Genomic DNA, 27,422 nt, shown 5'->3' with positions numbered 1-27,422 from the left:
TTTATTTCTCTATAAGATCTTTTAAAAAAAGATAACTCGAAAAAAGATCTTTTCTTAAAAGCTCACCCAAACAAACCCTTAGTCTTTTTTTCTTCTTCTCTTTAAGCTAATTGTTTTTCTTTTCTAATTTTTGTTTATTTTAATTTCAATTAAATATATATTTTTTTTCATTTTCAACACACAAGCTTAAAATTCTTAATTAAGATACTAAAGTATTTATTACTTTGACCAATTATAACCGGTGTATTCTTTTTTTTTTCCTACCAATATATTTACATTCCGTTGATTTAGAATTCTTTTAACATTATTCAAGATGATTAATCCCAAAAAGGAAATAATAAAAAATAAATAAATTTCTAGCTGGTGCAAAAAGCAGAAAGTTCATAGTAAGTTTTTTTTAAGGTTAAATTATTACTTTAATCTCTATATTTTTATTAAATTTTTATTTTTTAATTAGATTTTTAAGTCATTTAAATATTTTAATTAGGTTCCTACTATAGTACTATGATAATAATGTTTTAGCTAATGGAATATTTCGTTAGTTCACAAATTAAAGTTACCATTAATAATTATTAAATTTCTAAATATGATTCTCTACAAGATATCTCCTATCTTATCCTATCTTATTTGGAATATAGATATTTGGACATAATTTTTTAAAGGTATTTAATTTTTACTAGAAAAAATATTTTATTTTAAAAATAATGATTAAATTAATCTCTAAAAAATTATTCAATCATCATTTTTATCTCCAAATAATTTTTTTAATTAAATTAGTCTCTGAAATTAAGGATAATAATCATTCTTAATCCACTTTTATCATTTTTAAACTTTTTACTATAATAAAAAACAAATGTCATTAAATGATTTTTCATTTACAAATAAAAAATAACAAGGAATAACAAAGAATATAAAATTAAAATGATATAAGTGAATATAATTAATTTAAATATAAGTAAATATAAAATTAAAATACTAATAAGTTATAATTTAAATGACATAGTCTCTTCATACTCAGCTAAAGATTTTTTGTGGGTTCGAGTTTCACTCCTAACTTAAAAAAAATATAAAATTAAAATAATATCTACAAAAATTATTGTACAATTTTATTATATAATTAATAATTAACATACAAAATAACAAGAAATAACTCATAGTTTAGTAACTATGGAAATATAAAATACAAAGAGAATCTAAGTTTAAACTATATCTTCATTTTTCATAGGTAGTTAATCCGGTCCGATTTTTATAACTATGCAATCAACATTCAAAATCAATTGATATCATACCACATATTCATAAAAAAAAAGAAGGCACAGTAACTAGACGATCTCGTCGGTTGTAAGAATAAATGAGATTGATATTAAATCTTTTAGAAACTATTTTGATTAAAAAATTATTTGGGGACAAAAATGACGGTCGAGCAATCTTTCGAAAACTAATTTGATCATTAACCCTTTTATTATAAGTGAATAAAATGTTATTTATAAAAAACAAAATTTTAAAAATATTTTAAAGGAATAAAGGGGCACTATTTGTTCCTCTAGTTTATTGAATTTGGAAGAGAAAATTTCAAAATGCACGTTATTCTCCCTACAAGACATGTCATACGTTCCATCATCCACAAAACCTTAATCCAACAAAAACAACACCATCACCAACTAAAACTTCTTCTTCCAACTCATCCTTCAAACTCACTACATGTTCTCAGCACATTCATTCCCTCTAACAACAATCTCCAACAATCACTTCTACAAATGGCCCTTTGTGGATATGACATGAACTTCCAAGAATACAACACACTCTTGAACGAGTGTGTGATCAGAAGAGCATTTAGGGAAGGGCAAAGGGTACATGCCCACATGATCAAAACCCGCTATCTTCCTGCAGTGTACCTCAGGACAAGGTTGATTGTGTTCTACGCTAAGTGTGATTCCTTGGCAGATGCCCACCGGGTGCTCGATGAAATGCCTGAACAGAATGTGGTCTCGTGGACTGCCATGATTTCTGCGTATTCTCAGAGAGGGTATGCCATTCAAGCCTTGAATCTTTTTGTACAGATGTTAAGATCAGGTATTGTTCATGAAAGTGGGCAATTTAATAAATCGGTGTTTGGTGATTTTGGAATTAAACTTGATTTTTCTTTTTCTAATATGGTGGTTGGTTTTGGCTTGTTAAGAATTCATTCTACCATGTGGTTTATATTGGTGGATGGTAGTTAACTTAGTTGTTAATTGTTCAGAGTTACTGGTTAGTTTGTAAATCTTTGTTGCTAAATTAACTCTAGTTAGTAAACGTTAATTGTTACTTAGTTGCTAAATTAACTCTACTTGGTAAACTTTTTTTCTTTTTCCCTTTTTTTTCATCTTGCTATTGAGTGCTTGATATTTGTTGTTATGGATTCGTTTTAATGCGTGAAAGATGTGTTATTCCTTGTTAAATTCTAGTTGATAATTTAGGTGTCTATATTAAGATTCTCATTTAATGAAGTTAATTGCCATTGACTAATTGTGACTAGTACTCTGTTGAATTTGACAAACACACTGAAAATCTATGCTAATTATGTTTCAATGAGGAATTAGATCATGGGAATTTTATATTTCTGTAGATTTATTGACTTTTGCTGTTTTGGTAATTGCTGTGTAATTGGTTCCCTGTGCTTATGGTAACTATGGTTTTTTTTTTTTTTGCAGGTACAGAACCTAACGAGTTCACTTTTGCTACTGTACTTACTTCTTGTACAGGTTCTCTGGGATTCTTCTTGGGGAGGCAAATCCACTCCCTTATCATAAGATTAAATTACGAAGTGCATGTTTTTGTTGGAAGTTCACTCCTTGATATGTATGCTAAAGATGGTAAAATTCATGAAGCTCGAGACATATTTGAATGCTTGCCAGAAAGGGATGTAGTTTCTTGCACTGCTATAATCGCTGGATATGCTCAACTGAGTTTGGATGAGGAAGCACTGGAGCTGTTTCGCCGGTTACAGGGGGAAGGAATGCAATCCAATTATGTTACTTACACTAGTGTCTTAACTGCGCTTTCTGGACTTGCTGCTTTAGATCATGGGAAGCAAGTGCACAACCATGTTCTTCGCGCTGAACTTCCATCATATGTGGTTCTCCAAAATTCATTGATTGACATGTACTCAAAATGTGGCAACCTCACTTATTCTAGAAGAATTTTCGATACCATGCATGAGAGAACAGTTATCTCTTGGAATGCAATGCTGGTTGGTTATAGCAAACATGGAATGGGAAGAGAAGTGCTTGAGCTTTTCACTTTAATGAGAGATGAAAACAAAGTCAAGCCTGACAGGGTCACAATTTTGGCCGTTTTATCTGGCTGCAGTCACGGGGGACTGGAAAACAAGGGGATGGATATATTTTATGATATGATCGATGAAAAAATCGCAGTTGAGCCAGAGCCTGAGCATTATGGTTGTGTTGTTGATTTGCTTGGTCGTGCTGGTCGGGTAGAAGAAGCTCTTGAGTTCATAAAAAAAATGCCTTTTGAACCAACAGCCGCTATATTGGGTTCCCTTTTAGGTGCTTGCAGAGTTCATTCAAATGTTGACATTGGTGAATTTGTGGGGCGTCGTCTTCTAGAGATCGAACCTGGGAATGCCGGAAACTATGTTATTCTTTCCAACTTATATGCTTCAGCAGGAAAATGGGAAGATGTAAGATCATTAAGGGACCTGATGTTGAAGAAGGCTGTAACAAAAGAACCAGGAAGAAGCTGGATTGAGCTTGATCAAGTACTTCATACTTTCCATGCAAGTGATCGATCTCATCCGAGAAGAGAAGAAGTGGCTGCAAAAGTGAAGGAATTGTCTGTCATATTCAAGGAAGCAGGCTATCTTCCTGATTTGAGTTGTGTTTTGCATGACGTCGATGAGGAGCAGAAGGAGAAGATGCTTTTAGGCCACAGTGAAAAGCTAGCATTGTCTTTTGGGCTAATTGCCACACCTGAAAGCGTGCCAATCCGTGTCATAAAAAATCTTCGAATTTGTGTTGATTGCCATAATTTTGCTAAATATATCTCCAAGATATATGGAAGAGAGGTGTGCTTGAGAGATAAAAACCGATTTCATCGAATTGTTGGAGGAAAGTGTTCCTGTGGAGATTATTGGTGAGAAAACATTGGTAGAGAGCATTCAATGAAACTTCTAGGATTCAAGAAGTGTGTGGCTTTTGGATCTTTTGACGCATTCAGTGATAACACTGAAATTGGCTTCCAATTTAACGAAAGTATACAATTGCTCCAAGATCGGGGAAACAGGGAAAAAGTAGGCCAACCAAGATTAATGGTCAGTTTTTTATAAGAACAGATGAGTTTTTATATCAGCTAATCTCAGTTGATTATGCTGAAGAGAGAACTGGCTTGACCACATGGAATGTGTCTTAGCCCCATGAACATGTTCAAAAATATGTTCAGAAACTATCAAACTGGAACCAAGTACTTATATCTTTCCCATTTTCGTTTTTAAACGAAATTGATAATATGATTATGATTGTTGTACAGAAAGCTTGTAAGTATTAACTTACATAGACTTTATTGGTGGCTATTTCAAGAAGAAATATATTCTATGAAGCAGGGCGGAATGGAGCCAGTATTAAGAAATAAATATATCTCTATTTTACCTATGTTAAGGACATCTTTTAACCAATATAAATAGAGAAAAATGAACTAATTTAATGAAAAAATATGTATGCAAGGTATTTTTTTATTTCAAGAAATGTTGAGGTGTTTTTGGACATCATAATACCATTGGTTGAAATTTTATATGCTTCTTTTTTCTCAATTGATATTTTGGATTCAAATCATGAATACCAAAAAAAAAAAAAAAAAAAAACTGGTGTTAGTAGAGCTATATTTCTTACAAGATTTCAAATGCTGAAAATTGATTGTATCCACTAGAAAGATATTGAAAAAAATGGAGGAACATAGCACACAATAGCCCCCTTGGTTTCAATATAGTCGTATACTGTTAACAGAGAAAAGATTGAAAGCCGATCCTTTCGATATGCACAAAAACAAGTTTTCAGGATATTCTAATCTTTCGACCGTCTCTTAAGAAAATTTACCCTTGCTCTCGATTTTGCCTAGAATTTATATGTGGAGAATTTTAGGATATAATATTTTTAGTAATTTTGAGAATTAAATAGAATTAACTTAATACAAAACAAATTTAAAGAAAAAATGTCATTTTAAATTTTTTATGTTAATATATCCAACAATACGAAGGTGATTTAGTTTCGAGTGAAGTGACTTAGTTTTGAGTGAAGCCACCACCTATAAATGTGTTTGAAGTGTTGATTAGATGTTTTTACTAGTTCTAGGCTCTAAGACGGTTAAAAAGAATTTTGAATTGAAGAGTTTATTTAGAGTAAACACCTAATTTCGATTCTTGTCCATTCTAAATTACGATAAGCTGATTTTTGTCAAAAAAAAAAAGACACTTATTTCAATTCTTATTCGATCTTAAAATGAGCCATCGCGATCCTTCTATCGTATCTCCGGACTAAAATTGATGAAAAAAACTTATGTGATAGCTACCGGTACTGATATGGATATTTGTTCAGAATGAAGTGTCATGTTGGATTAGGAAGAATAGACATGGGTCAATTTGTCCCCTTGCCTCATCCAAATCGATCTTGTCCATTCTTCCTAAGATGGACCCACATGTAACAAAGAAGAAGCATTTGCCTCTACAAAGTTTAAAAAAAATACTAACACTTATATACATTTGTCTCTTATTATATTATATTTATCCTAAAATAAAATATAAATGATTTTCTTGTGATTTATGTTAAATTTTTTGTTGTTAAACTTAACATATAATCATTATATTATTAAATTTGAGTTAGTATAATAATAAAAAATAAATAAATAAACTCAAAAAATAGTGATAATTTTTATCATATTAGTTAATTAGTTAATAATTAAATTAAAACTTAATTTTTTAATTAAATATAATTTAAATTATTAGTAATTTTTAAAAAATTATTTAAGATAAAAAAATATTATCTACATATTACTATACTATATTAATATTCATTATTAAAATGGTCTTGATGATGTGCCTCTTCCTTCTCTAAATGAGGAAGCTTGCAATGATCTTACAGCACCAATTACTATGGAGGAAGTCAGAACAACTGTTTTTCACATGAACTCTTTTAAAGCTCCGGATCTTGATGGATTTCAAGCTTTTTTTCTTCAAAGAATATTGGGAGATAGTTGGTCTTGATGTTTGGAAGATGGTTAAGCAGGCATTCTCCAGTGTTGCTCTTGATCCGAGAATGATGGAGACTTTACTGGTTCTTATTCCAAAGGTTGAATCGCTGGTATCTATGAAAGATTTCAGGCTGATTAGTCTCTGCAATGTAGTTTACAATATCATCACGAAGGTCCTTGTTAATAGGCTCCGTCCTTATCTTGCGGAGATTGTTGGCCCGCTTCAAGGAGGATTTATTCCGGGACGAGGAACTCCTGACAACATCATTATTTCTCAAGAGGTCATCTACTTTATGAAGAAGACTAAATCAAAGAAAGGCAAACTAACCTTTAAGATTGATCTAGAGAAAGCTTATGACAGAGTTGACTGGAGGTTTTTAGCCCATACCCTTAAGAGTTTTAGTTTTTCCAGTCCTATAATTAATAATTTGATTATGAAATATTTAACTGCTTCCTCATTATCTATTCTTTAGAATGGGAATCGTCTGAATGGTTTTACTCCTAACCAGGGTCTTAGATAAGGAGACCCTATGTCACTCTATCTTTTTGTGTTGTGTATGGAGAGATTGACTTGCTTTATTAGTCATCAGGTTGATTTGGGCTTGTGAGAGCCAATTAATATTTCTAGAGGGGGACCAAGAATATCCCACTTAATGTTTGTGGATGACTTGCTTTTATTCTGTAAAGCTACAAAGAGACAAGTGCAAAATGTGATGTTGGTTTTAGAGACTTTTTGCAAAACATCTGGAATGAAGATTAATGTGAAGTCTAAAGTACTTTGCTCCAAGAATGTCTCTGCAACAAGAAAAGAAGTTTTCACTGGGGTATCCTCTATCAGATTTGTCCAGGACTTGGACAAGTATCTTAGGATTACCCTTAGCCATTTTAAGGTGACCCGTTCAACTTTTAATGGCGTCTTGGATAAGATTCGGGATAGACTAGCAAGTTGAAAAGGGAGTTTACTCAATCGGGTTGGTAGACTCTGCTTGGTTAATTCCGTTGCAGCCGCTATTCCCACGTACCAGATGCATGTTCTCAAAGGAATCATTAGTAAATTGGAGTCTATGATGAGGAATTTTCTTTGGAAAGGACAAGTTGATGGAAGAGGATTGCATATTGTTAGTTGGAAGGTATTGGTTACTACAAAAAATATGGAGGTTTGGGGATTTTTTAATCCTTATTGTGTGAATATTGCTCTTCTCGGGAAGCTAGTTTGGACTTTTTTCTAGCAGCTAGACAAGTTATGGGTCCAATTGTTGGATGCAAAATACCGATCATCTCTATATGACTATTTTGGTTGTCCTAAGAACAAGGGCTCTCCCATTTGGAGGAGTCTTTGCAAGGCTTGAGAAGTGTTGAAGGATGAGTTTGCTTGGTGTATTGAGAATTTGAACCAGAATTTTTAGTTTTCTAGCTGGAGGAGAAAAGGACAGTTATCTAATGAGATGGATTATGTTCACATTTCTTATTCGAACCTCCGAATACAGTATATCTGGTTGGTTGGTAGGTGGCATTTGGATATTCTTTATTCTCCTTTATCTCAAAATTTGAAAGGTAATATTCTTTCTTACAATCCAGATGTGCAGGGTTGGTATTAGTTTGGGTTTGCTGTCAAAGTCTATGATTCAAGTAATGGTTACTTGTGGTTGTGTAAGCAGCTGTTTGGTTGGGAGGACAGGAGAATTGGCTTTGACTTTGGAGTCAGCTTGTTCCGGAAAAGCACAAGTTTTTAGCTTGACTATGTCTTAAGGAGACTCTTCCTACTGCAAGTTTTCGCTTCAGAAGAGGTATGTCGGCATCGGATAGGTGCCAAAGATGTCTTTCTAGCCAGGAATCGGTTTTACATTGTATTCGAGATTGTCCAAAAGCTCAGCTTGTATGGTATAGGTTGGATATTTCTTGTCATCCTCTGGATTTGAAGAACTGGTTCTTGTATCATACTAGAGAGCATCTGTTCAGGTTCTTTTTGGAACTTTGGTGGATATGGCGAGTAAGGGATAATGATATCTTTAATCCTCATGAGACTTGTCCTCCGAAAAAAGTGATTTGTCTGGAATTAGTTTCAGAAACAGAGCTTAGGAATACTTCTGAATTACAACGTATGACTCTTCCCTCTATTCTAAATGGTTTTTGGAATCCCCATCTATTGTTACTTTTAAGATTAATTATGATTCTAGCTATCCTGGTTCGGGTGATAGTGTTGGTTTTGCTTGCATTATTAGAGATTGTAATGGGAGTTGGCAAAGGGAATGTTTGGGAATGATTAAAAGTAATAGTATTCTTCAAGAGAAATTGTTTGCTATTTGGAGAGGATATCTCTTAGCTTGGGATGTGAGTCAACGAGATGTTATTTGTGAGACAGATTGTGTGGAAGCGTTTAATCTTGTTACTAATCACCAAGATAGTTTTAGGTTTATTGATCCATTGGTGCTAAAAATAAGGGATATCATGCATTGGAATTGGCGTGTTGACTTTCGCTTGATTATGAAAAATACAAACATGGTGGCAGACTGATGCGTGTGTATCTTTCTTATCTTTTTCTAGTGAATTTGCATTTAATTTGTTAAGTTTAATCAAGAATTAATTGTCTTTTAGCCACTATAGATGCTACTTTGAGTCTTATGTAATTCTGTTTATTTTAGGTAGCATTCGGCTGGATTTGATGGAGTTTCTGCAGCACAAGAATTAAAGGAGATGACAGTGAAGAGTGACGTGCACGCGTACCTAACGCGTGCGCGTGATTTGGAGCTTTTCATGGTGACGCGGGCGCGTAGATGACGCGTACGCGTGATTTGAATATTTGCACGGCGATGCGTGCGCGTACCTGACGCGTTCGCGTGACATGCGAAGAAGACCATCGACACGTACGCGTGACTAACGCGTACGCATGACATGCGCTACGTGCAGAAAATGCAGAAAACGTTGGGGGCAATTTTTGGACTGTTTTCGACCTAGTTTTCGGCCCAGAAAGCACATATCAGAGGCTGCAGAATGGAGGAATCAGGGGAACACTTCTCGTTACTTCCCAAGTTAGACGTGGATCCTACGAAGTCAAGTGGTCCCCATCCATCACTTGAAGACTTGCTGATTGTCATAATTAATTCTGATTTAAATTTAAATATTATAGGAAAAGATATTATTTTTAAAAACTAGATTTTAAATTAATCAGGATTAGATATAAAAGACAATTCCATTCTATACCAATTTACATTCCGTCTTTCACATTTTACTAGAATTATTATTTTTCTTCTCTGAGTCATGAGCAACTAAACCTCCACTGTTAAGGTTAGGAGCTCTGTCTATTGTATGGATTGATACTATTATTTTTCTATTTTAATTCATGTTTAGATTTATATTTCAAGAATTGTTTTCGTTCTTTATTTTATGAATTTGGGTGGAACGGAAGTATGACCCATGTTCTAATTGAGTTCTTGTATAACTTGAAAAAACTCTTTACTTGAACAACAGCTTGAAAACATATTCTACTGAATTTTTAATTGTTTGTATTTAACGGGATACGTGACATATAATCCCCTTATATTTGGATAATTAGGATTTTTGTGGCATATAAACTGGAATTTGATCATCACCCTCTAATTGGAATTAATTGGCCAAAGAATTGGCATTTAATGAATTTTAGAGGAGACTAGGAAGGTCTAAGAAATTAGGGCATAGTCACATATAGTTTGCCATGAATTAAATCTCACATGATTAAAATAGTTAGTAAGAAAAATCAATCAAGAAAATAGATAACTCTGAAACCTTAATTGTTTTCTCCCATATTTTATTCCCGACTTATTCACCTGCTGTCTTCAAACTCTGAATTTACTATTTAATGCTCTTTGAACACTCAAACACTAATTTTTTGTTTGCCTAACTAAGTAGTTTAACCAACCATTGTTGCTTGATCCATCAAACCTCGTGGGATCGACTCTCACTCACCTGAGGTATTACTTGGTATGACCCGGTGCACTTGCCGGTTAGTCTGTGGTTGTAAAAACCATGCACCACAGACACCATGGCAAAGATGGAAGAAATTCAAATGGAAAAAGAAAGAGGAGGAGGAGGAGATGGAGGTGCGGGCGTGGTGATGGTGACAACGACAATAATGAAAGAGAAAAATGAGGAAAAAGGAGGAGAATGAGAAGAAAAAACAATAGCATCAGGGGTGGAAAGAAGAAGAAGAACACAGATAAATTAAAAAAAAAACGAAATTCGTAGGAAAAGAAACCGTCAAAAAGTAGTTACATATAATGACATATTTAGTGGCACATGAATGTCAATTAGGTTATACCAATTTGGTTGAATAATTAATTTGATTGTAGAGTATTATTCTTATTGTAGATGGTGATTAGTTTTTTTTTTGTTAATGCAATATTTTTGTTAGTTATATGCTAACTAGGTTTATTTTTTTAATATAGATAATTTTAAAAATTTTAAAATAATTATCTTATCTACTAATATGTCTATGAATTAGTAATTAATAGTAATTATTTTGAATTTAAAGTTTAGAAAAATATTTTTTTTATAAAATTATTAATCTTGTAACAAAAATGAGAAAGAAAAATAGAAAAAATAAATATTGTCATTATTATTTTAATAATATTATTTTTTAATAAAATATACAAAATATATAACACAAAAAATCTATATATGATCATATATGGAAAATTTTAAAATAAGAATATTATTTTTAGAAATTAAATTATAAAAAAAATCTTATTACGCATATATTTTTTATAGTAAATATTATTATTTTCTTAATAATTAATTCTCATTTTCTTATTTTATTAATTAAAATAAATTAAATATATAATTAATTAATAATTTTATGTTTATGGAAGTGTCAAGAGTAAAGTTAAGTCCTACTTTGGTTCTTGAGATTGGCGAATTACATTGATTTAGTCTCTGACTTTTTAATTCCTACAATTTGAACTTCCAGATTAAAAAAAAGTGCACCAATATAGTTCTTCCTCAACGCCGTTCGTGAGATAGCTCAAATCTTGCCATGTTGGACATTTTAAAACGACGTTGTCCACGTTTTGACGCTAAAAGAGTACTAAATGATGTCATTACAGGGTTTGAATAATATTAAAAGGGAGGGGTATAACGTTTTAGTATTGTTCAAACCCTCAAATGACGTCATTTAGTGTCTTCTTTAGCGCTAAAATGCATACTACTTCGTTTTAATATGTCTAGTATGATAAGGTTTGAGCTATGCCACTAACGGTGTTGAGTTCTGGCGACGGAAGATACATGAGAGACTATATTGGTGCACCCTTTTTAATTTGGAAGACTGTTGTAGAATAAATAAAGACGATATATAAACTAAAGAAGTATAAATAGAAGACTCTAACATTAATATAATTAGCTCAATAAAGATGATTCATATATTTATATGTAGTAACGAAGAGAGAGAGAGAGAGAGAGAGAGAGAGAGAGAGAGAGAGAAACTATTAATAGTGTATAAAGAGAGAGAGTGGTGTTTTATTACTTCTGTGTGTGTATCCCCTTTGCCTCAGTACATATATTTATAGGCACACAAGAGGTAACATTTTCAACTCTCATTAAACTTATCTTTCTTGAGAATGTGAGCCGCCCATATTAAATGATGGTCATTCACCTTATTTGATCTTATCACACACTCCCCCTTGGATGACCATTTAGGATTATGCCTCATTAAAACCTTACTAAAGAAAACTCAATGGGAAAAACTTTAGTAAAGAAAAAAAAGTACAATATCCTTTGTGATGGGGACTGCCTCATTAAAAACCTTGTCAAGAAAAACCTAATGGGAAGAAAACCTGACCAAGGAAAAAAGAGTACAGTCTCCTCCTCTTGTTGACATCATTTAATGTCTCGAAATCGGTGCATCCCAATCTGATGTACAAATCTTTCAAAAGAGAATTTTGGGAGTGATTTTGTGAATAAATATGCTAGATTATCACTTAAGCGGATATGATGGACATCAATTGTCCCTTGATTTTGAAGATCATGAGTGAAGAAGAATTTGGGAGAAATATACTTTGTTCTATCGCCTTTGATATATTCGCCCTTAAGTTGAGTAATGCATGATGTATTATCTTCAAATAGGACAGTTGGAGCTATCTCTTGATCAATCAATCTACATGATGACATAATATATTGGATCAAACTCTTGAGCCAAAAACACTCACGACTAGCTTAATGTATCGCGAGTATTTCAGCATGACTAGAGGAGGTTGCTACTATCGTCTATTTTGTGGACCTCCATGATATCGCAGTACCACCATATGTGAATAGGTATCCTGTTTGAGATCTCCCTTTATGTGGATCAGACAAGTATCCAGCATCTACATAGCCAACTAATTGTGACTTGGATCCATAGGGATAAAACAACCCCATATCAACCGTTTCATGAAGATATTGAAAGATTTGTTTGATTCCATTCCAATGTCTTCTGATTGGAGATGAACTATATCTTGCTAGTAAATTCATAGCAAATGATATATCAGGTCGTATATTATTAGCAAGATACATTAGCGCTCCAATAGCACTAAGATATGGTACTTCAGGATCAAGGATATCTTCATTTTCTTGCTTAGGACGGAATTGATCCTTTTCCACATCCAAAGATCTTACAATCATTGGGGTACTTAATGGATGCGACTTATCCATATAAAATCTTTTCAAGATCTTTTCTGTGTATGTTGTTTGATAAATAAAGATCCCATTTTTCATATGCTCGATCTGCAGGTCGAGACAAAATTTAGTCTTTCCAAGATCTTTCATCTCAAACTCTTCTTTTAGAGTTTTAATAATTGTTAGAATCTCTTCGGGAGTTCCAATGATATTTAAATCATCAACGTATACAGCAATTATAATGAATCCCGATGCGGATTTCTTTATGAAAACAGATGGGCAGATATCATCATTCTTGAATCCGTTTCTGGCCAAATACTCAGTAAGACGATTATACCACATTCGTCCAGATTGCTTCAGACCATATAAAGATCTTTACAATTTGACTGAGTATAATCCCTGCGAATATTCATTGGATGGTTTAGATATCTTCAGTCCGTCAGGGACTTTCATATAGATATCACGATCTAATGAGCCGTATAAGTAAGCTGTTACCACATCCATTAAATGTATATGTAGTTTATGATATGCGGATAAACTAACCAAATAACGCAATGTTATCGCATCCACTACAAGGGAATACGTTTCTTCATAATCTATACTAGGCCTTTGTGAAAAACCTTGTGCCACAAGCCGAGTTTTGTAGCGTACAACTTCATTTTTCTCATTTCGTTTTCTCACAAATACCCATCGGTATCCAATAGGTTTTACATCTTCTGGTGTAAGGACTACAGGTCCAAAGACTTCACATTTTGCAAGTGAGTTTAATTCAGCCTTCATGGCTTCTTCCCACTTTGGCTAATCATTCCTTTGTTGACATTCTTCAACTGATATTGGCTTAAGATCCTTACTTTCATGCATGATATTTAATGCCACATTATATGCAAATATTTCATTGACAATTGTCTTATTTCGGTCCCATTCTCTCATGTAAAGACATAATTTATCGAGATCTCGTCATTTTCACAATTTTCAGGTACCTGGACGTCTTCTGGCGTTAAAACTATATCAAAATTTTGGACAACTGCAGGTGTCTCTACTATGTCTTTTTCAACAGGAATCGTATTTATCTCTTTTCTTTTTCGAGGATTTTTATCTTTGGAACTGATAGGCCTACCACGCTTCTGGCATGAATTGCTTTAGTGGCTACTTGTCCTACTGGGACATCAATTCGAATTGAGGCATTTTTCACTGGTATATAAGATTTGGTTATCCTCTTTTGTATCGAAAAATACATCAGGCAATTCATTTGCTATCCTTTACAAATGTATAATCTTTTGAACTTCTAGTTCACATTGCCCTGATCGAGGATCTAAATGCATCAAAGATGATGCTTTCTAATTAAGTTCCTTTTCAGGAAGTTTATTCTCTCCCCCTAATGTTGAAAATTTTTATTTATCAAAATGAAAATCCGCAAACTGGGCTTTAAATATATCTCCAGTTTGTATCTCAAGATACCTCACTATAGAGGGAGAATCATATCCAACATATATCCCCAATTTTCTTTGGGGTCCTATTTTGGTGCGATTAGGTGGTGCAATGGGAACATATATCGCACACCCAAATGTTCTTAAATGGAAAACATTTGGCTGCTGGCCAAAAACTAATTGCATAGGAGAGAACTGATGGTAACTCGTTGGCCTCAAACGAATAAGTGTTGCGGCATGTAAAATAGCATGCCCCCAAACTGAGGTTGGGAGATTTGTTCTCATAAGTAAGGGTCTAGCAATTAATTGGAGGCGTTTAACAAGTGATTCTGCTAATCTATTTTGTGTGTGAACATAAGCTACTGGATGTTCAACACTTATTCCATTAGCCATACAATAAACATCAAATGCTCGGGAAGTAAATTCACCAACATTATCAAGACAAATTGCTTTGATTGAATTTTCTGGAAACTGTGCTTTTAATCAAATAACTTGAGCCAAAAATCTCGCAAACGCCAGGTTGCGAGAAAACAATAAGCACACATATGACCAATTCGAAGATGCGTCTATTAGGACCATAAAATATCTAAAAGATCCACATGATGGATGAATAGGTTCACATATATCCCCTTGAATCCTTTTTAGGAATTCAGGGGACTCAAATCCAATCTTTACTGGTGATGGCCTTAAAATTAACTTTCCCTGAGAAAATGCAACACAACAAAATTCACTAGATTTAAAAATCTTCTGGTTTTTAGTGAATGTCCATGGGAGTTTTCAATAATTCTCCACATCATAATTGTTCCCGGATGACCCAATCGGTCGTGCCAAGTTATGAATTCATTTCGGCTAGTAAACTTCTGGTTTACAATGGCATGTGATTCAATTGCACTAATTTTGGTATAATATAACCCAGATGAAAGTGAGGATAACTTTTCTAATATAACATTTTTATTTAAATCATGAGTTGTGATACGTAAGTACTCACGATTTCCCTCATTCATTGTTTTAATATAATATCCATTTCGTCGAATATTTTTAAATCTCAACAAGTTTCTTAGAGACTTGGTAGATAATAGTGCATTATTTATTATGAATTTTGTTCCTCCGAGAAACAAAATTATAGCTCTTCCGGAACCTTCAATCACATTGCCTGAGCCAATAATAATATTAACATATTCTTCTTTTGGCACAAGATGGATAAAATATATATCTCTTATGAGAATGGTGTGCAAACTTGCACTATACGCAAGGCATACATCATCATTATATATCCTTGCCATTTTTTTCAAAGACAAATAATAATAATAATAAAATGAGTAAAAGTACATGCACAGTAAAATTATTCACATATATACTTAACAAACACATATATTAAACTATTCCATCATTGATCAAATAGCCAATATTTCTTTTAGGATTCTCAAAAAAATTAGATACATCTTAATGAGTGGTGGAATTTTCAGCATCATTTGAAACAAAATTTGATTATTTTCCCTTGTTATCCTTTTTCAAGGATGCTTGATAAAGATCAACTAGGTGCCTTGGGGTACGACAGGTACGTGACCAATGACCCTTTCCACCACAACGGAAGTATTTATCCTCAATTGATTTACTTTACCCATTGTTTCTTTCTTTATCGCACTTCTGATGAGATCCTTTTATGAACATAATTCATTTTCCTTCCATAATTTTTCTTGTTACTAAAACCTTGTCATTTATCTCTTCTGAGATAATGATTTGCCACATTTGCTTCAGGAAATGGGACGGCGCCAGCTGGGCAGACTTCATGATTCCTTAGAAGTAATTCATTATTGCGTTCAGCAACAAGAAGGCAAGAAATCAACTCAGAATATTTTTTAAATCTTTTTTCTCGATACTGCTACTACAGGAGCATATTCGAGGCATGGAAGGTTGAGAAAGTTTTCTCTAACAATATCGGATTTGAGGAAGTATCACCGTCTTTGGATGATTGTACCTTTCTTCAAGGTCTTTTCACAGATCTGCAAGATCTTTTAATGTGTGATATTCATTTTTCAATCATACGTCAAGATGACAACAAAAAAATTATGACTTTGCCTTTTATCCTTCTCGGATGTATTATTTTCAGCTTTAATGGTATCTCCAAGATCCATTGAATCAAGATGGATTTTAGCATCAAGTATCCATAATAAATAATTGTTCCCAGATATATCAAGAGCATTAAATTCAAGATGAGAGAGTTTCGACATAATAAAAATTTATTACCTTGAGTCTTCTTAAAATTTGATTAACGTGTTGTAGAATAAATAAAGACGATATATAAACTAAAGAAGTATAAATAGAAGACTCTAGCATTAATATAATTAGCTCAATAAAAATGATTCATATATTTATATGTAGTAACGAAAAGAGAGAAAGAAACTATTAATAATGTATAAAGAGAGAGAATGGTGTTTTATTGTTTTTATGTGTATTCTCTTTACTTCAGCACATGTATTTATAGGTACACAAGAGGTAATATTTTTAACTCTCATTAAACTCATCTCTTAAAAATGTGAGCCGTCCATATTAAATAATGGTCATCTATCTTATTTAATCTTATCACAACAAAGATTAAATTGTGACAATTGAAAGTGTAATTGGCCAATTTCAAAGACCAACATAGGGTTATAAAGTTCACCCGTATTTAATTTAACAACAATGTTACTGTAAAAATTAAAAAACAGAGAAAAAAAACTGTTAATTTTTTAAGGGAAAAAAAAGTAATTGCAATTTGCAAACACGAGAGAGATTCACTAACTTCATTCTTTTTCGGCCAAAACTATTCTCTCTCTTCAGGTCTCACTATACTCCCTCTCTAGAGAGAGAAAAAGAAGGAAAATAGGCAAAACCACAATGCCAGCTCCAACACCTTTCACGAGCGCATCGGCCATGATCCGCCGCCGCCTCCTTCAATCCACCCGCACGCGCGGAGGTGCATCCTCCGGGCCTAGCCGCTGGACAAGCCCGGGCCATGAGGAAACTCCCAAGGGCCTTCTCTTCAACCGCACCCCTCCTCCCCCGGGTCAGTCCCGCAAGTGGGAGGATTGGGAGCTTCCTTGCTACGTCACCAGCTTCCTCACCATCGTCATCCTCGGCGTCGGGCTCAACGCCAAGCCCGACCTCACCATCGAGACCTGGGCCCACGAGAAGGCCCTCGAGCGCCTCAAGATGGAGAACAGCCTCGCCGCCTCAACCGGAGCAACAACCACCACTACCGACAACAATAACAACAACAGCGATAACGGCGATAACGTTGAAGATGTGCCCCACTCTGAGTCTTGATCCAATTACTGTCGATTCGGATCGGACTTTGATTGGTTTGTTTAGTTTCTTTTTCCTTTCTTTCGTGTTAGGGTTTATAAATGGGATGGGTGCAGTGTAATAATTGGTATAAAATAACTGTGAGGGGAACATGAACTCCTTTGAACTCTAGCTTTGCGGTTACTACTGCATTTGAGGTAGTTTTAATTCACTGTTTTTTAGCTTGTTAAACGTGAGATTGTTGACTCGCTTTTGTTGCTATATTTCTATGAATGTGGATAAAGACATTCCTGAATCTAAAAGTTATGGTACATAATTTTGTTTTTGTTTCCTCATATATAATTCCTCAAATCCGCAAATTTTGTTAGCTACTGGAAGCTCTGATGGGAGGCGAGTTAAAATGAATGATTCTGGACATGGCACCATAACCTCCTCGACCAAGTGGTCGATATATCGATATTCAGTTCCCTCACACTCCTCATTAGACTGTGTGCATGTCGTTACGTTTTGCACCAAGTATGCACTTATCAGTGTCATGGTTTGGTTGGGTGACTGACAAATTGATTATTTCAACAGAAGTGGATTGGACTGTGTTCATTTTGTTGGAGGTACTTCCTAGTTCCTACTTAAATTTCAGACTCCTATCTTTCTTTTCCAGCAGTTCATTTACCGAGGGTTCAATTTTTACATAGGTTATAACTGTCAATTTGTTCCAGTTTCTGTGCTTTCAGTAACTGTGCATGTTCAATGCTCTTCCAAGATACTTTTATGTTGCTTTTTATTGGATCGTATTATATATGATATTGGTTCATGTAGACCGTGAGAAACGAATTGTAAGATAAGGTTTACATCAATTTTGATATTGGATTTGCAAATTGGAATTGATTAGTTAGCTGTGCATATACATGCTTTTAGGTGTAGATTGTTTGGCAGTGAATGTTAATTTACTAATGCTTATTCTGTGATTTCATTATTGAATCTATGTGGGTTTGGTGGCACCAAGTAGTTTGTTATTGGGCAGCAACATATAGTTTCGGTGTGCAAAAATACTATTTGTACACCAAAATCTGTTACTAAAATCAGCCACCAATGTATTTGTGTATAAATACATGTGTGGTTTAATTTATTTTCAATGTGTATTTGTATTCCAACATGTATTTTATATCGGTGGCTAATTTTGGCATACACGTAGTATAACTCTTTTGTGTGGGGATTGTATTGGAACTTAGAATAACCTTCAGATTATTAGTTCTTCGGACGTAAAGGAATATATTTGGAGTGTTGTGTGCTTTACTTCACAGCTGATTATGATGATAACAGTATTCTTTTGACGGGTCGAAATTGTCATCGGAAAAAGCCTATATATGATATATGTATATGGTAATTGAGCATTCCTTTCTAAGTTTTTTAGATTAATTAATGGAGTATCGAGACAGGATTGTGAATACCTTTGAGTAGAGCCAGCTTTTGTTTGAAATCCAAATGTATTACCCCCACCTTGTGTTACTTGGCTGCTCTAAATGTATTACCTCCACCTTGTTTTACTGAAAGGGAGACTGTCTAGTATGTTCTGAGACTTTGAAAAGAGTGGATACGGGCTGGGTCAAAATTTTTGTCTTGGGTAAAGTATTGTTTTAGACTCTAACAAACAATTGGACTAAGTTTTTATTTTTTCCCTAATTTGAAACGTTATATTTTTATCTCAAACATCTTATTTTAGTTTTTGGTCAAAATCAAAATTTTTCTTTCAAAAATACCCGTTCTTCCATTATGAGTTTTTTTAGGTAGTGGAACAAAAAATCATAACTGTACTCACGGTGGTAGTTATAGTGATTTGAGAGTGAATGTAACAGAATAATAAGAGAAAAAGAAGTTAATAGAGGAAGAAAGAGTATTTTTGAAAAAATAGGACAAAATAAAACAATCTGAATGATAATATGAGGCTTTAAATATTAAGAATGAAATTTGAATTTAGTCTAAACATTAGGGACTAAGAGAGTATTTTTACCCATTTTGTCTTTGATTATCCGAGGTTTGGTATGCATCACGGTTTTTCACATTTGTGTTTTCTGTTACAGCTAAATTGAAGGAATAAATTTCATTGATTAGCTATGCATCATATCTATTCTACAACAGAAGCTAATCCGTGAATGAATTGTTGCCTCTCTATGGGAGAGCTTGTCCATCCCATATATCTGGCCTCCTTTCACAATAAATTTCATTATGTATTGTATTCAATTCTCTTTCTCTGATTACTTGTTTGTGTCATTTTTGGAATCTCGAGAGCAACTTCTCTAACACTCCTGAAGTTCATGTTGTACATTAAAGTTTGCTGAAGGTGCTTGCTTAGTAGAGTTAAGCTGTTAGATTTTTACTGCAAATTTGTGTTTAATATTATAGAAAGCCATGAGATAAGGATATTGAACTCATAGTAACCAACGGTGCCAACTCAGCACTATAGAGGCAATGGTGTGCAAAGCAGCTATCTGCCACCATTGAAGGCCAGTCCATTGTGGTTAGGCATCATGGTGGTTTCGGGTAAGGTTGCAGTTGTAGTGACAAAAATGGAACTACAAAATGCGCCCTCGATATCTCTAAATATCTAATCTTATTGACTGTGATTGATTATTCTTTTTTAATTATTCTTTTTACTTTTGCTTTTGTGACTTCACACGTGAGGTAAGGTTTTAAATTTTAATCCTTTGTCCCTTTTTCTATCTACTAGCAGTAAGCCTGAGATTTGCATTTTTTAGACTCTGTTTGGTGGTGTTATTGGGTGATGTCGATGTCATAGTGTTGGTAGAGGAAGAAATACAATGGATTAGGATTTTAGGGTAAAATTGATATTTCTCAAAATTATTATCAAACAAGTTAAAAAAACTTGTGTATCTTCATGTGGCTAATGAATTTTAAATTGGAAAAAATAGTTGAGTAATCCCTAGAAATTGAGGTTTTTGGTATATTTACAGGTGGGTGGATGTTGCAGAGATGGCAAAACAGCACGCAGGTAACGTGCTGACTAAGCACGCAGCATGCGTGATGAACACGTGGCGGACATCCATGAAACACGCAGCCTGCGTGATACCACGTGGCGCCCATTCATCCAACACGCAGTCTGTGTGATTGCCACGTGTCCTACATCTATGCAACACGTGCCCTGCGTGATTTGCACGTGACATTCATTCATGCAACACGCACCATGCGTGATTGACACGTGGCAGACGTTGATTGGATACTTTTGCAACACGAAACCTGTGAGGTGAGTCCTCTGTCTATAAAAACCGGAGCTGGTTACCATTTTACTACATTACAAGAGAGGAGATGAGTCCTCTACAAGGTGTTTTTCTCTACTGTGTCATGGAGGGTACTGCAAATATAGTACCTTACCACAATGGTGAGGTTATACGTAATACATATGAGGGCATGAGCTTTGCTTGTGAGAGTATATATTCGTTTGTGGTTCCGTGTACTGTAACGTTTGCGGAACTACAGTACGGGCTCTGTCAGAGTATAGAGAATAATATTTTAAAGAGGGTGAGCAACATTCTACACCGGAGTCCAGTTGTGGTATTTGGTGGCCTGGTACAGTTTGATGTTATGCCAATCGTTGACGAAACAAGTATTCAGCGGATGTTTCATATTCACCAGCAAGCTAAGATGCAACATCCAAGGATTGAGTTGTATGTTGAGTTTGAACATATAACTGCGGATGAAGTCCAAAATGACCCAAACGTGCAAGATGACATAACTGAAGCATACGAAGGTATGAACAATGATAGCGACGAGGAGTTCAAAGCAACTTATGAAGCCGTTGACGAGGACAAGGATGACGATGGGGGAGGTGAGGCAGTCGTGGAAGCCTTAGTGGTTCCACCCGCAGTTAGTCAACCGATGGACGTTCCACCTTTTATGCGTAGCTTGAATAATGACGCCTTGCATGCACTAGAGTTTCCAGGATACACGAACGTATGTACGTGAGGTTGTGGGTGATATGTTTCCTTAATTTTGTAATGAAGGATCATTGAGCAACAATTTATTATTGTTATAGGTGTTGCTGACCCTGAGGATAGGGAGTTTCGGATCGGAATAAAGTATGGTTCTAGAAAAACAGTCATTGTGGCAATTCGGAGTTACACTATCTCCAGAGGAGTCGATTACGTTGTTCATAAATCCGAGCCACAAACGTTCTATGCAAAATGCAAGACTTATGGACGTGGATTTGATTGGCTTATCCAAGCCAACTTAATACAGAAAAAAGCTTGTTGGGAGATTCGGAGATACAACGGAAGGCACACGTGTTTCATGGGAACGATCTCATAATATCACTCCATGTTGGACTCGGATATGATTGCTGAGGTTATGAAGCTGTTGGTTGAATCTGACCCATCCATAAAGGTGAAATCTATAATTGCAGAAGTCTAGGCAAGATTCAACTACACGATTAGTTACTGAAAGGCTTGGTTGGCAAAGCAGAAGTTGGTAGCGAAAGTCTTCGGTGGATGGGAGGAATCTTACGGAGTTCTGCCATTATGGTTTTCTGTAATGGTTCAAAAGATGCCTGGTTCACAAGTCCAAATAGAAACACGACTCCTGTATAACGGGAGTGAAGAGGTGGCGGGTGTTAGAATACTCTATCGAGTATTTTGGAGTTTCAATCCATACATTAAAGCCTTCAAATATTGCAAGCAGCTGGTTCAAGTTGACGGCACCCACCTATACGGAAAATATAAAGGTTGTCTTTTGGTTGCAGTTGCACAAGACGGGAATCAAAACATCGTGCCGATTGCCTTGCCATCGTAGAGGGTGAAACCGCTTATGTGTGGCACTTTTTTTTAGTAATTTACGAAGGCATGTTGTAAGAAGAGATGGTATGTGTATAATCTCCGATCGTCATGAGTCAATCCGAACAGCAGTAAATCGTAGTGGAGGAGATTGGAAATCTCCGAGGGCATGGTGGATGTTTTGTATTTAGTACCTTGGTAGCAACTTCTTAAGGGAATTCAAGGTCCTGTATTTGCAAAAGCTTGTGGTCAACATTGGGTATTCAAGGACGGTGGAGGAGTACAATGTCAATTACAAGAGGTTGCAAGAACGAGGCGAGGCATATGCCCGTTGGTGCGATAACATCGACCTACCTCAGTGGGTGTTGGCATTTGATGAGAGACATCGATGGGGTCACATGACGACAAACTTTCTGGAGTGCATTAATTCAGTGTTGAAGGGTGACCGTAATCTGCATGTCTTGGCGCTCGTTCGAGCAACATATTATCGGTTGAATGAGTTGTTTACGCAGAAAAATTTTGAGGCTTACCAGCGCAAGTGTGCTGGATTTACTTACTATGAGTTTGTCACTCAGCGGATAGAGGCAAATATGCAGCGTGCAGAAAATATAATCGTACACCGGTTTGATCGAAGAAACGAGGTGTTTGAGCTGCTCGAAATGCCAAGTGGACGAGTGTTAGTAGTTGATCTTGCACGACAAAAATGCGACTGTAGGCATTTTCAGGTGGAGCAACTTCCATGTCGCCATGTGATAGTGTGTTGTGCTAACCAGCGACTCGATTGGCAGGTGTATGTCGGTGATGTGTACAAGATGTCACAAATTTGCAAGGTCTATAGAATTGAGTTTGTCCCAGTAGGCGACACGGTGACATGGCCTGATTACCAGGGATCGATGATGGTTGCGAATCCTGCCCTGAGACGAATGTCAAAAGGTCGTCCAAAATTAACTCGCTATTTGAATGAAATGGATTCACGAAAAATGTGTGGTCCACGGGTATGCCGTCTTTGCGGGAGGCAGGGTCATAGTCATAGTAGATGTCCTCAATGTGCAGGACCAAGTGGGGTTGGTGGCAGTGGTGGTTCATAGGGTTAATGTATTTTTAAGTTAATGTATTTCTAAGTTAGCGTATTTTTTAGTTAATTTATTTCTAAGTTAAACACTTTTTAAGTTAACATATTTTTAAGTTAATTACAACTAATAGAAATATTAAATATTGCAACTTCAAATGAACTACACATGATTGAAATTAAATACTGAGTTCGACTCAACTAAAGACGCATACAATTAATACAAATATTAAATAGACTAAGTTTGACTAATCAAGTCACGGCTTCTTCTTGAAAAATTCCAGTGTCTTGTTCACAATCTTGTCAACACTTGACAGAGTAAACTTGTTTGGTGGACGGACATCTGTTCATAGGTTATACTGATGACCAACTCATTGTCCCTCTACTGGACCTGACCCACCTGCAGCTGGCGGAGCTAAAGGACCAGGGATATACTCATCGACAACCTCCTGCGGTATCGGCACATTCAAGTCAAGACCGTTCAAGGGCTGTGGTGGCACATTCATACGACCTAAATCGATCTCAATATGCAGATCAATGCAACCACTCGCTCGACTATCGAGTGTGGGAGTACGATGGCTTCGACGAGAGGATCCGTCCACTGATGCCTGGTGTGGCTGCGGTGGCGCTGTATCGAAGACATCCTCAAGAGGAATAACACCATCAAGAAAACGACGGATGATCGCATCATCCGTATACTGCTCAACCAGTGGTGAAAATGCGGAAAAGTCTACAAACTCAAATTCCAGATGGACATGCTTGTGCTAAGGCAGTGGTGGCTGTCCTGGCTGTGATGGCTGGGTTGTGGTGGCTGAGGCAGTAGTATGCGATAATAGGAAAATGGCTGAAACACTGCATATGGCTGCTGGGGTTGCCGCCATGGTAGTTGTTGGGGTGGCTGCTGAGGAACGAACTCTGACAACCTTAAGTACATCCCGAATGAATTAATGTACCAACGACTGTAATCGGCAGACGGGCTATAGTCGGCTGTTGATCGAAAATTCTTATCTCGCAATTGACTGTTGCGGCGGTTCCCCCATTGATGAATCCAATCTTCGAGTATCGCGCTTCAATCATGGCATTGTACTTCCCGAAGAGTGTAACAATGCTGGTCAATAGGGATGTCTTGTGCCGGCAGAGGAGAGGACTGTGCATACCCGTACTGGCAGATCACTTGGTCCACAGGATGTCATTCAACACACTCGAACAAAACCAACGGCCCTACCATGTCACACATATCAAGGTGGTGGTGTAACTTGGCCGGGACGATGATGCCGAGATATGGCCGAAACTTAAACTGCCAAATGTTGCATGGGTTAAGTTAGATTATTAATACCATAAATTATTCATAACAACTTAAGACGGATACTGACTTCTTCCATATAGTCTATGTCGTGCCTAACAGACGTCATTTTCTTCGATGCCCATGCCTTGAATCGTGGATGATGACTCCACTTGCAATACGCAACGTTATCATAGAGTTTAAATTACATCTTATCAGTAAAACATAAATAAAACACAAGACAAACTCCAATAAAATGAGAGTAAGCTAGGGGAGAGGGTAACTTGTGGATGAAGAAAGGGGATGTCATGATGAGTTATGATAAAAGAGGATGATATGAATTGTTGAAGAGAATGGTGGAGTGTTGTATATGATATGAGCCGAATGACTGAGTGTGATATGAGCCGAATGGCTGTGTGTGATGCTGATTATGGCTGAGTATGAATTATGATTTGTAAGCCGGATGGCTGAGACGAATATAAATGTATGGCTATGATTAAATGTATATATGCTGAATGGTTGATTATTGTGATTGTTTGCACTCCACTTATCTGAGATACGAGTTTTCTTGGGTGAAAGCGGTGGCTAGCCACCAGGACTCCAGGTGGAGACTCGATACTCTGCTGACCCTATGTCGTAAGTGTGGCCGGACACTGTGAAAGTTCTGGATGAGCTCACCCCCGTAAATATACACCAGTGAGAGTGTTGGATATATGTATATGATGTTTATGTTTTGGATAACTCCAGTTGGGGATACACGACAGAGGGACAATCCAATGGTTAGCTACAGGACTTGTCGGGCTGGCTTTATAACTGACAGATGAGACTCATCAGCCACTACGACAGGCATACATCATATGCATTGTATGTGATTTGTCTGGATTGCCTAATTGATTGCATCATTACTTGCTAATTACCTAATTGTCTTATCTGTTTCCTACTTGGACATTTCTTTGTTTGATATACTTGTGTTTGCATCTCAATTACTGTTGGCGGTTTGGAGGTTTGCAGGATTTGGAAAGGGGATGTTTAGTTAGCCTAAAGATCCTTAAGTTAGTCGCCTATTTTCACTTTTCTCATGGTTTAGTTGTATTTATACGGTTTGATTGTAAAATGGAAGTTCTAGGATTGCCTTCGACTTTTTCAGGACATTACATGTTCGATATTTGGGTACTGTTACCATGCTGAGAACCTCCGCTTCTCACCCATGTAGACTTTGTGGTTTTCAGATGCAGGACGTGAGGCTCCTCATTGAGGCTTACTGGAAACTTCCATTTTGGCGGAGATCCTTAGCTCTCGGGATTGTATTTTGGTTTATATACTTGTTTAGATACTTATATTCTCCATTGTGTGTATATATATATATATATATATATATATATATATATATATATATATATATATATATATATATATATATATATATATATATATATTCTGTATTGACTCCTCTTAGAGGTCATTTTGAAGAAACAGGTTCGGTATATTGTCTGTTGGGTTGTCTTTTGAGTAGTTTCTTTATATATATGTATGTATACTTTTATGCTCGGACCGGTTATTTTCGCAAACCGAGTTCCGAGTCTTGATATATGTATTTTGGCACTCTTTTGTATATCTTTTCGCGTTAGCTTACTCTTTATATGTTCATTTACGATCGAAGCGTTGCGCTTTACGATTTATCGGTTTTGATTTACCCCCTTTTTCTCCAAAGGCTCCTAGTTATGAACATTTTTCACACTACTATACGTACTAAATTTTGCTTTTAAAGGTCGTAATACCTCGTCACCCTTGTTTTATGACTTAAGCATAAGACTCTGTGTGGTAGGGTGTTACAAAATGTCCGCAAAACAAAAAGTTAGGAATATATTTGTTTTTTATCAAAAAATTTAAAGATATTCGGTTTAGATTGTGCAATTCGATCGAATCAAATCGGATCTAAAAATTATAATGCAGACAATTGAGTTTATTATTATTGCTATAATAAACCAATTTTGTTCTGGTTTATTAAAAATAAATTATTAACCAATTTAATAAAGATGTCTAATAATAACATGATACATGTAAACGTCTTTAGAAAAAAATATATTTTTAGTGTCTTTATTAAAGTAGTCTAAAAAAATATGAGTAATTACTCAAATCAGTCCCCAAGAATTTTAGAATCGGACATTCTAGTCTCCAAGGAAAACTAATACACAGATCAATCCCCAAGATTTTACTCTGGCAGACAAATCAGTCCCGAGTTCATTTTTCGGCAGAGTAATTACCCAGATCAGTCCCCGAAAATTAAAAAACCGGACATTTTAGTCTCCAAGAAAAACTAATGTACAAATCAATCCCCAACGTTTCTCTCTATTAGACATAATAGTCCTCCGACCAAAAATAAAATAAAATAAAATAATAATTATTATTAATTACACAATAATATTGTACTATATTTTTTGGACCAAAATAATGATAAATTTATTCATTAAATATATATATATATATATATATATATATATATAGTCACTCAATAATAATAATAATAATAATCAATAAAATTATTAGATATTATTTTCAAGAAATTCAAGGTTAAAACCATTTGAGATTAGAAAGGAAAAGGGGGGTGGTGACTGGGTGAAGAGAGTTAGGGTTAGAAAGGTAATTGGGTGAAGGAGGTTGTGTAGTGGTGAAGATAAGGGTAATTTAAGAATTTTAGGTAATTTTTTAGTGTTTGG

At 35.4% G+C, this 27,422-nt stretch overlaps 2 protein-coding genes and 1 pseudogene across 2 annotated transcripts; all 3 read left to right on the top strand.

The window, feature by feature from the left end:
* LOC112726260 (uncharacterized) overlaps window positions 1-27,422 on the top strand; it is a 71,132-nt pseudogene that overhangs the window by 13,425 nt on the left and 30,285 nt on the right.
* LOC140172999 (putative pentatricopeptide repeat-containing protein At3g13770, mitochondrial) lies at window positions 1,550-4,630 on the top strand. The gene is made up of 2 exons (XM_072218330.1): window positions 1,550-2,073; window positions 2,694-4,630. The coding sequence occupies exons 1-2, from the start codon at window positions 1,578-1,580 to the stop codon at window positions 4,136-4,138; spliced, it is 1,941 nt and encodes a 646-aa protein (XP_072074431.1). The 5' UTR covers window positions 1,550-1,577; the 3' UTR covers window positions 4,139-4,630.
* Window positions 17,060-17,875, top strand: LOC112746234 (uncharacterized). Its single transcript, XM_025794929.3, has one exon. The coding sequence runs from the start codon at window positions 17,166-17,168 to the stop codon at window positions 17,592-17,594; it is 429 nt and encodes a 142-aa protein (XP_025650714.1). The 5' UTR covers window positions 17,060-17,165; the 3' UTR covers window positions 17,595-17,875.

The sequence above is a fragment of the Arachis hypogaea genome, chromosome 2 (genome assembly GCF_003086295.3).
Source record: "Arachis hypogaea cultivar Tifrunner chromosome 2, arahy.Tifrunner.gnm2.J5K5, whole genome shotgun sequence".
Classification (NCBI taxonomy): domain Eukaryota; kingdom Viridiplantae; phylum Streptophyta; class Magnoliopsida; order Fabales; family Fabaceae; genus Arachis; species Arachis hypogaea.
Note: the sequence above shows the minus strand (reverse complement) of the source record. Positions and strands in the feature narration are given on the sequence as shown.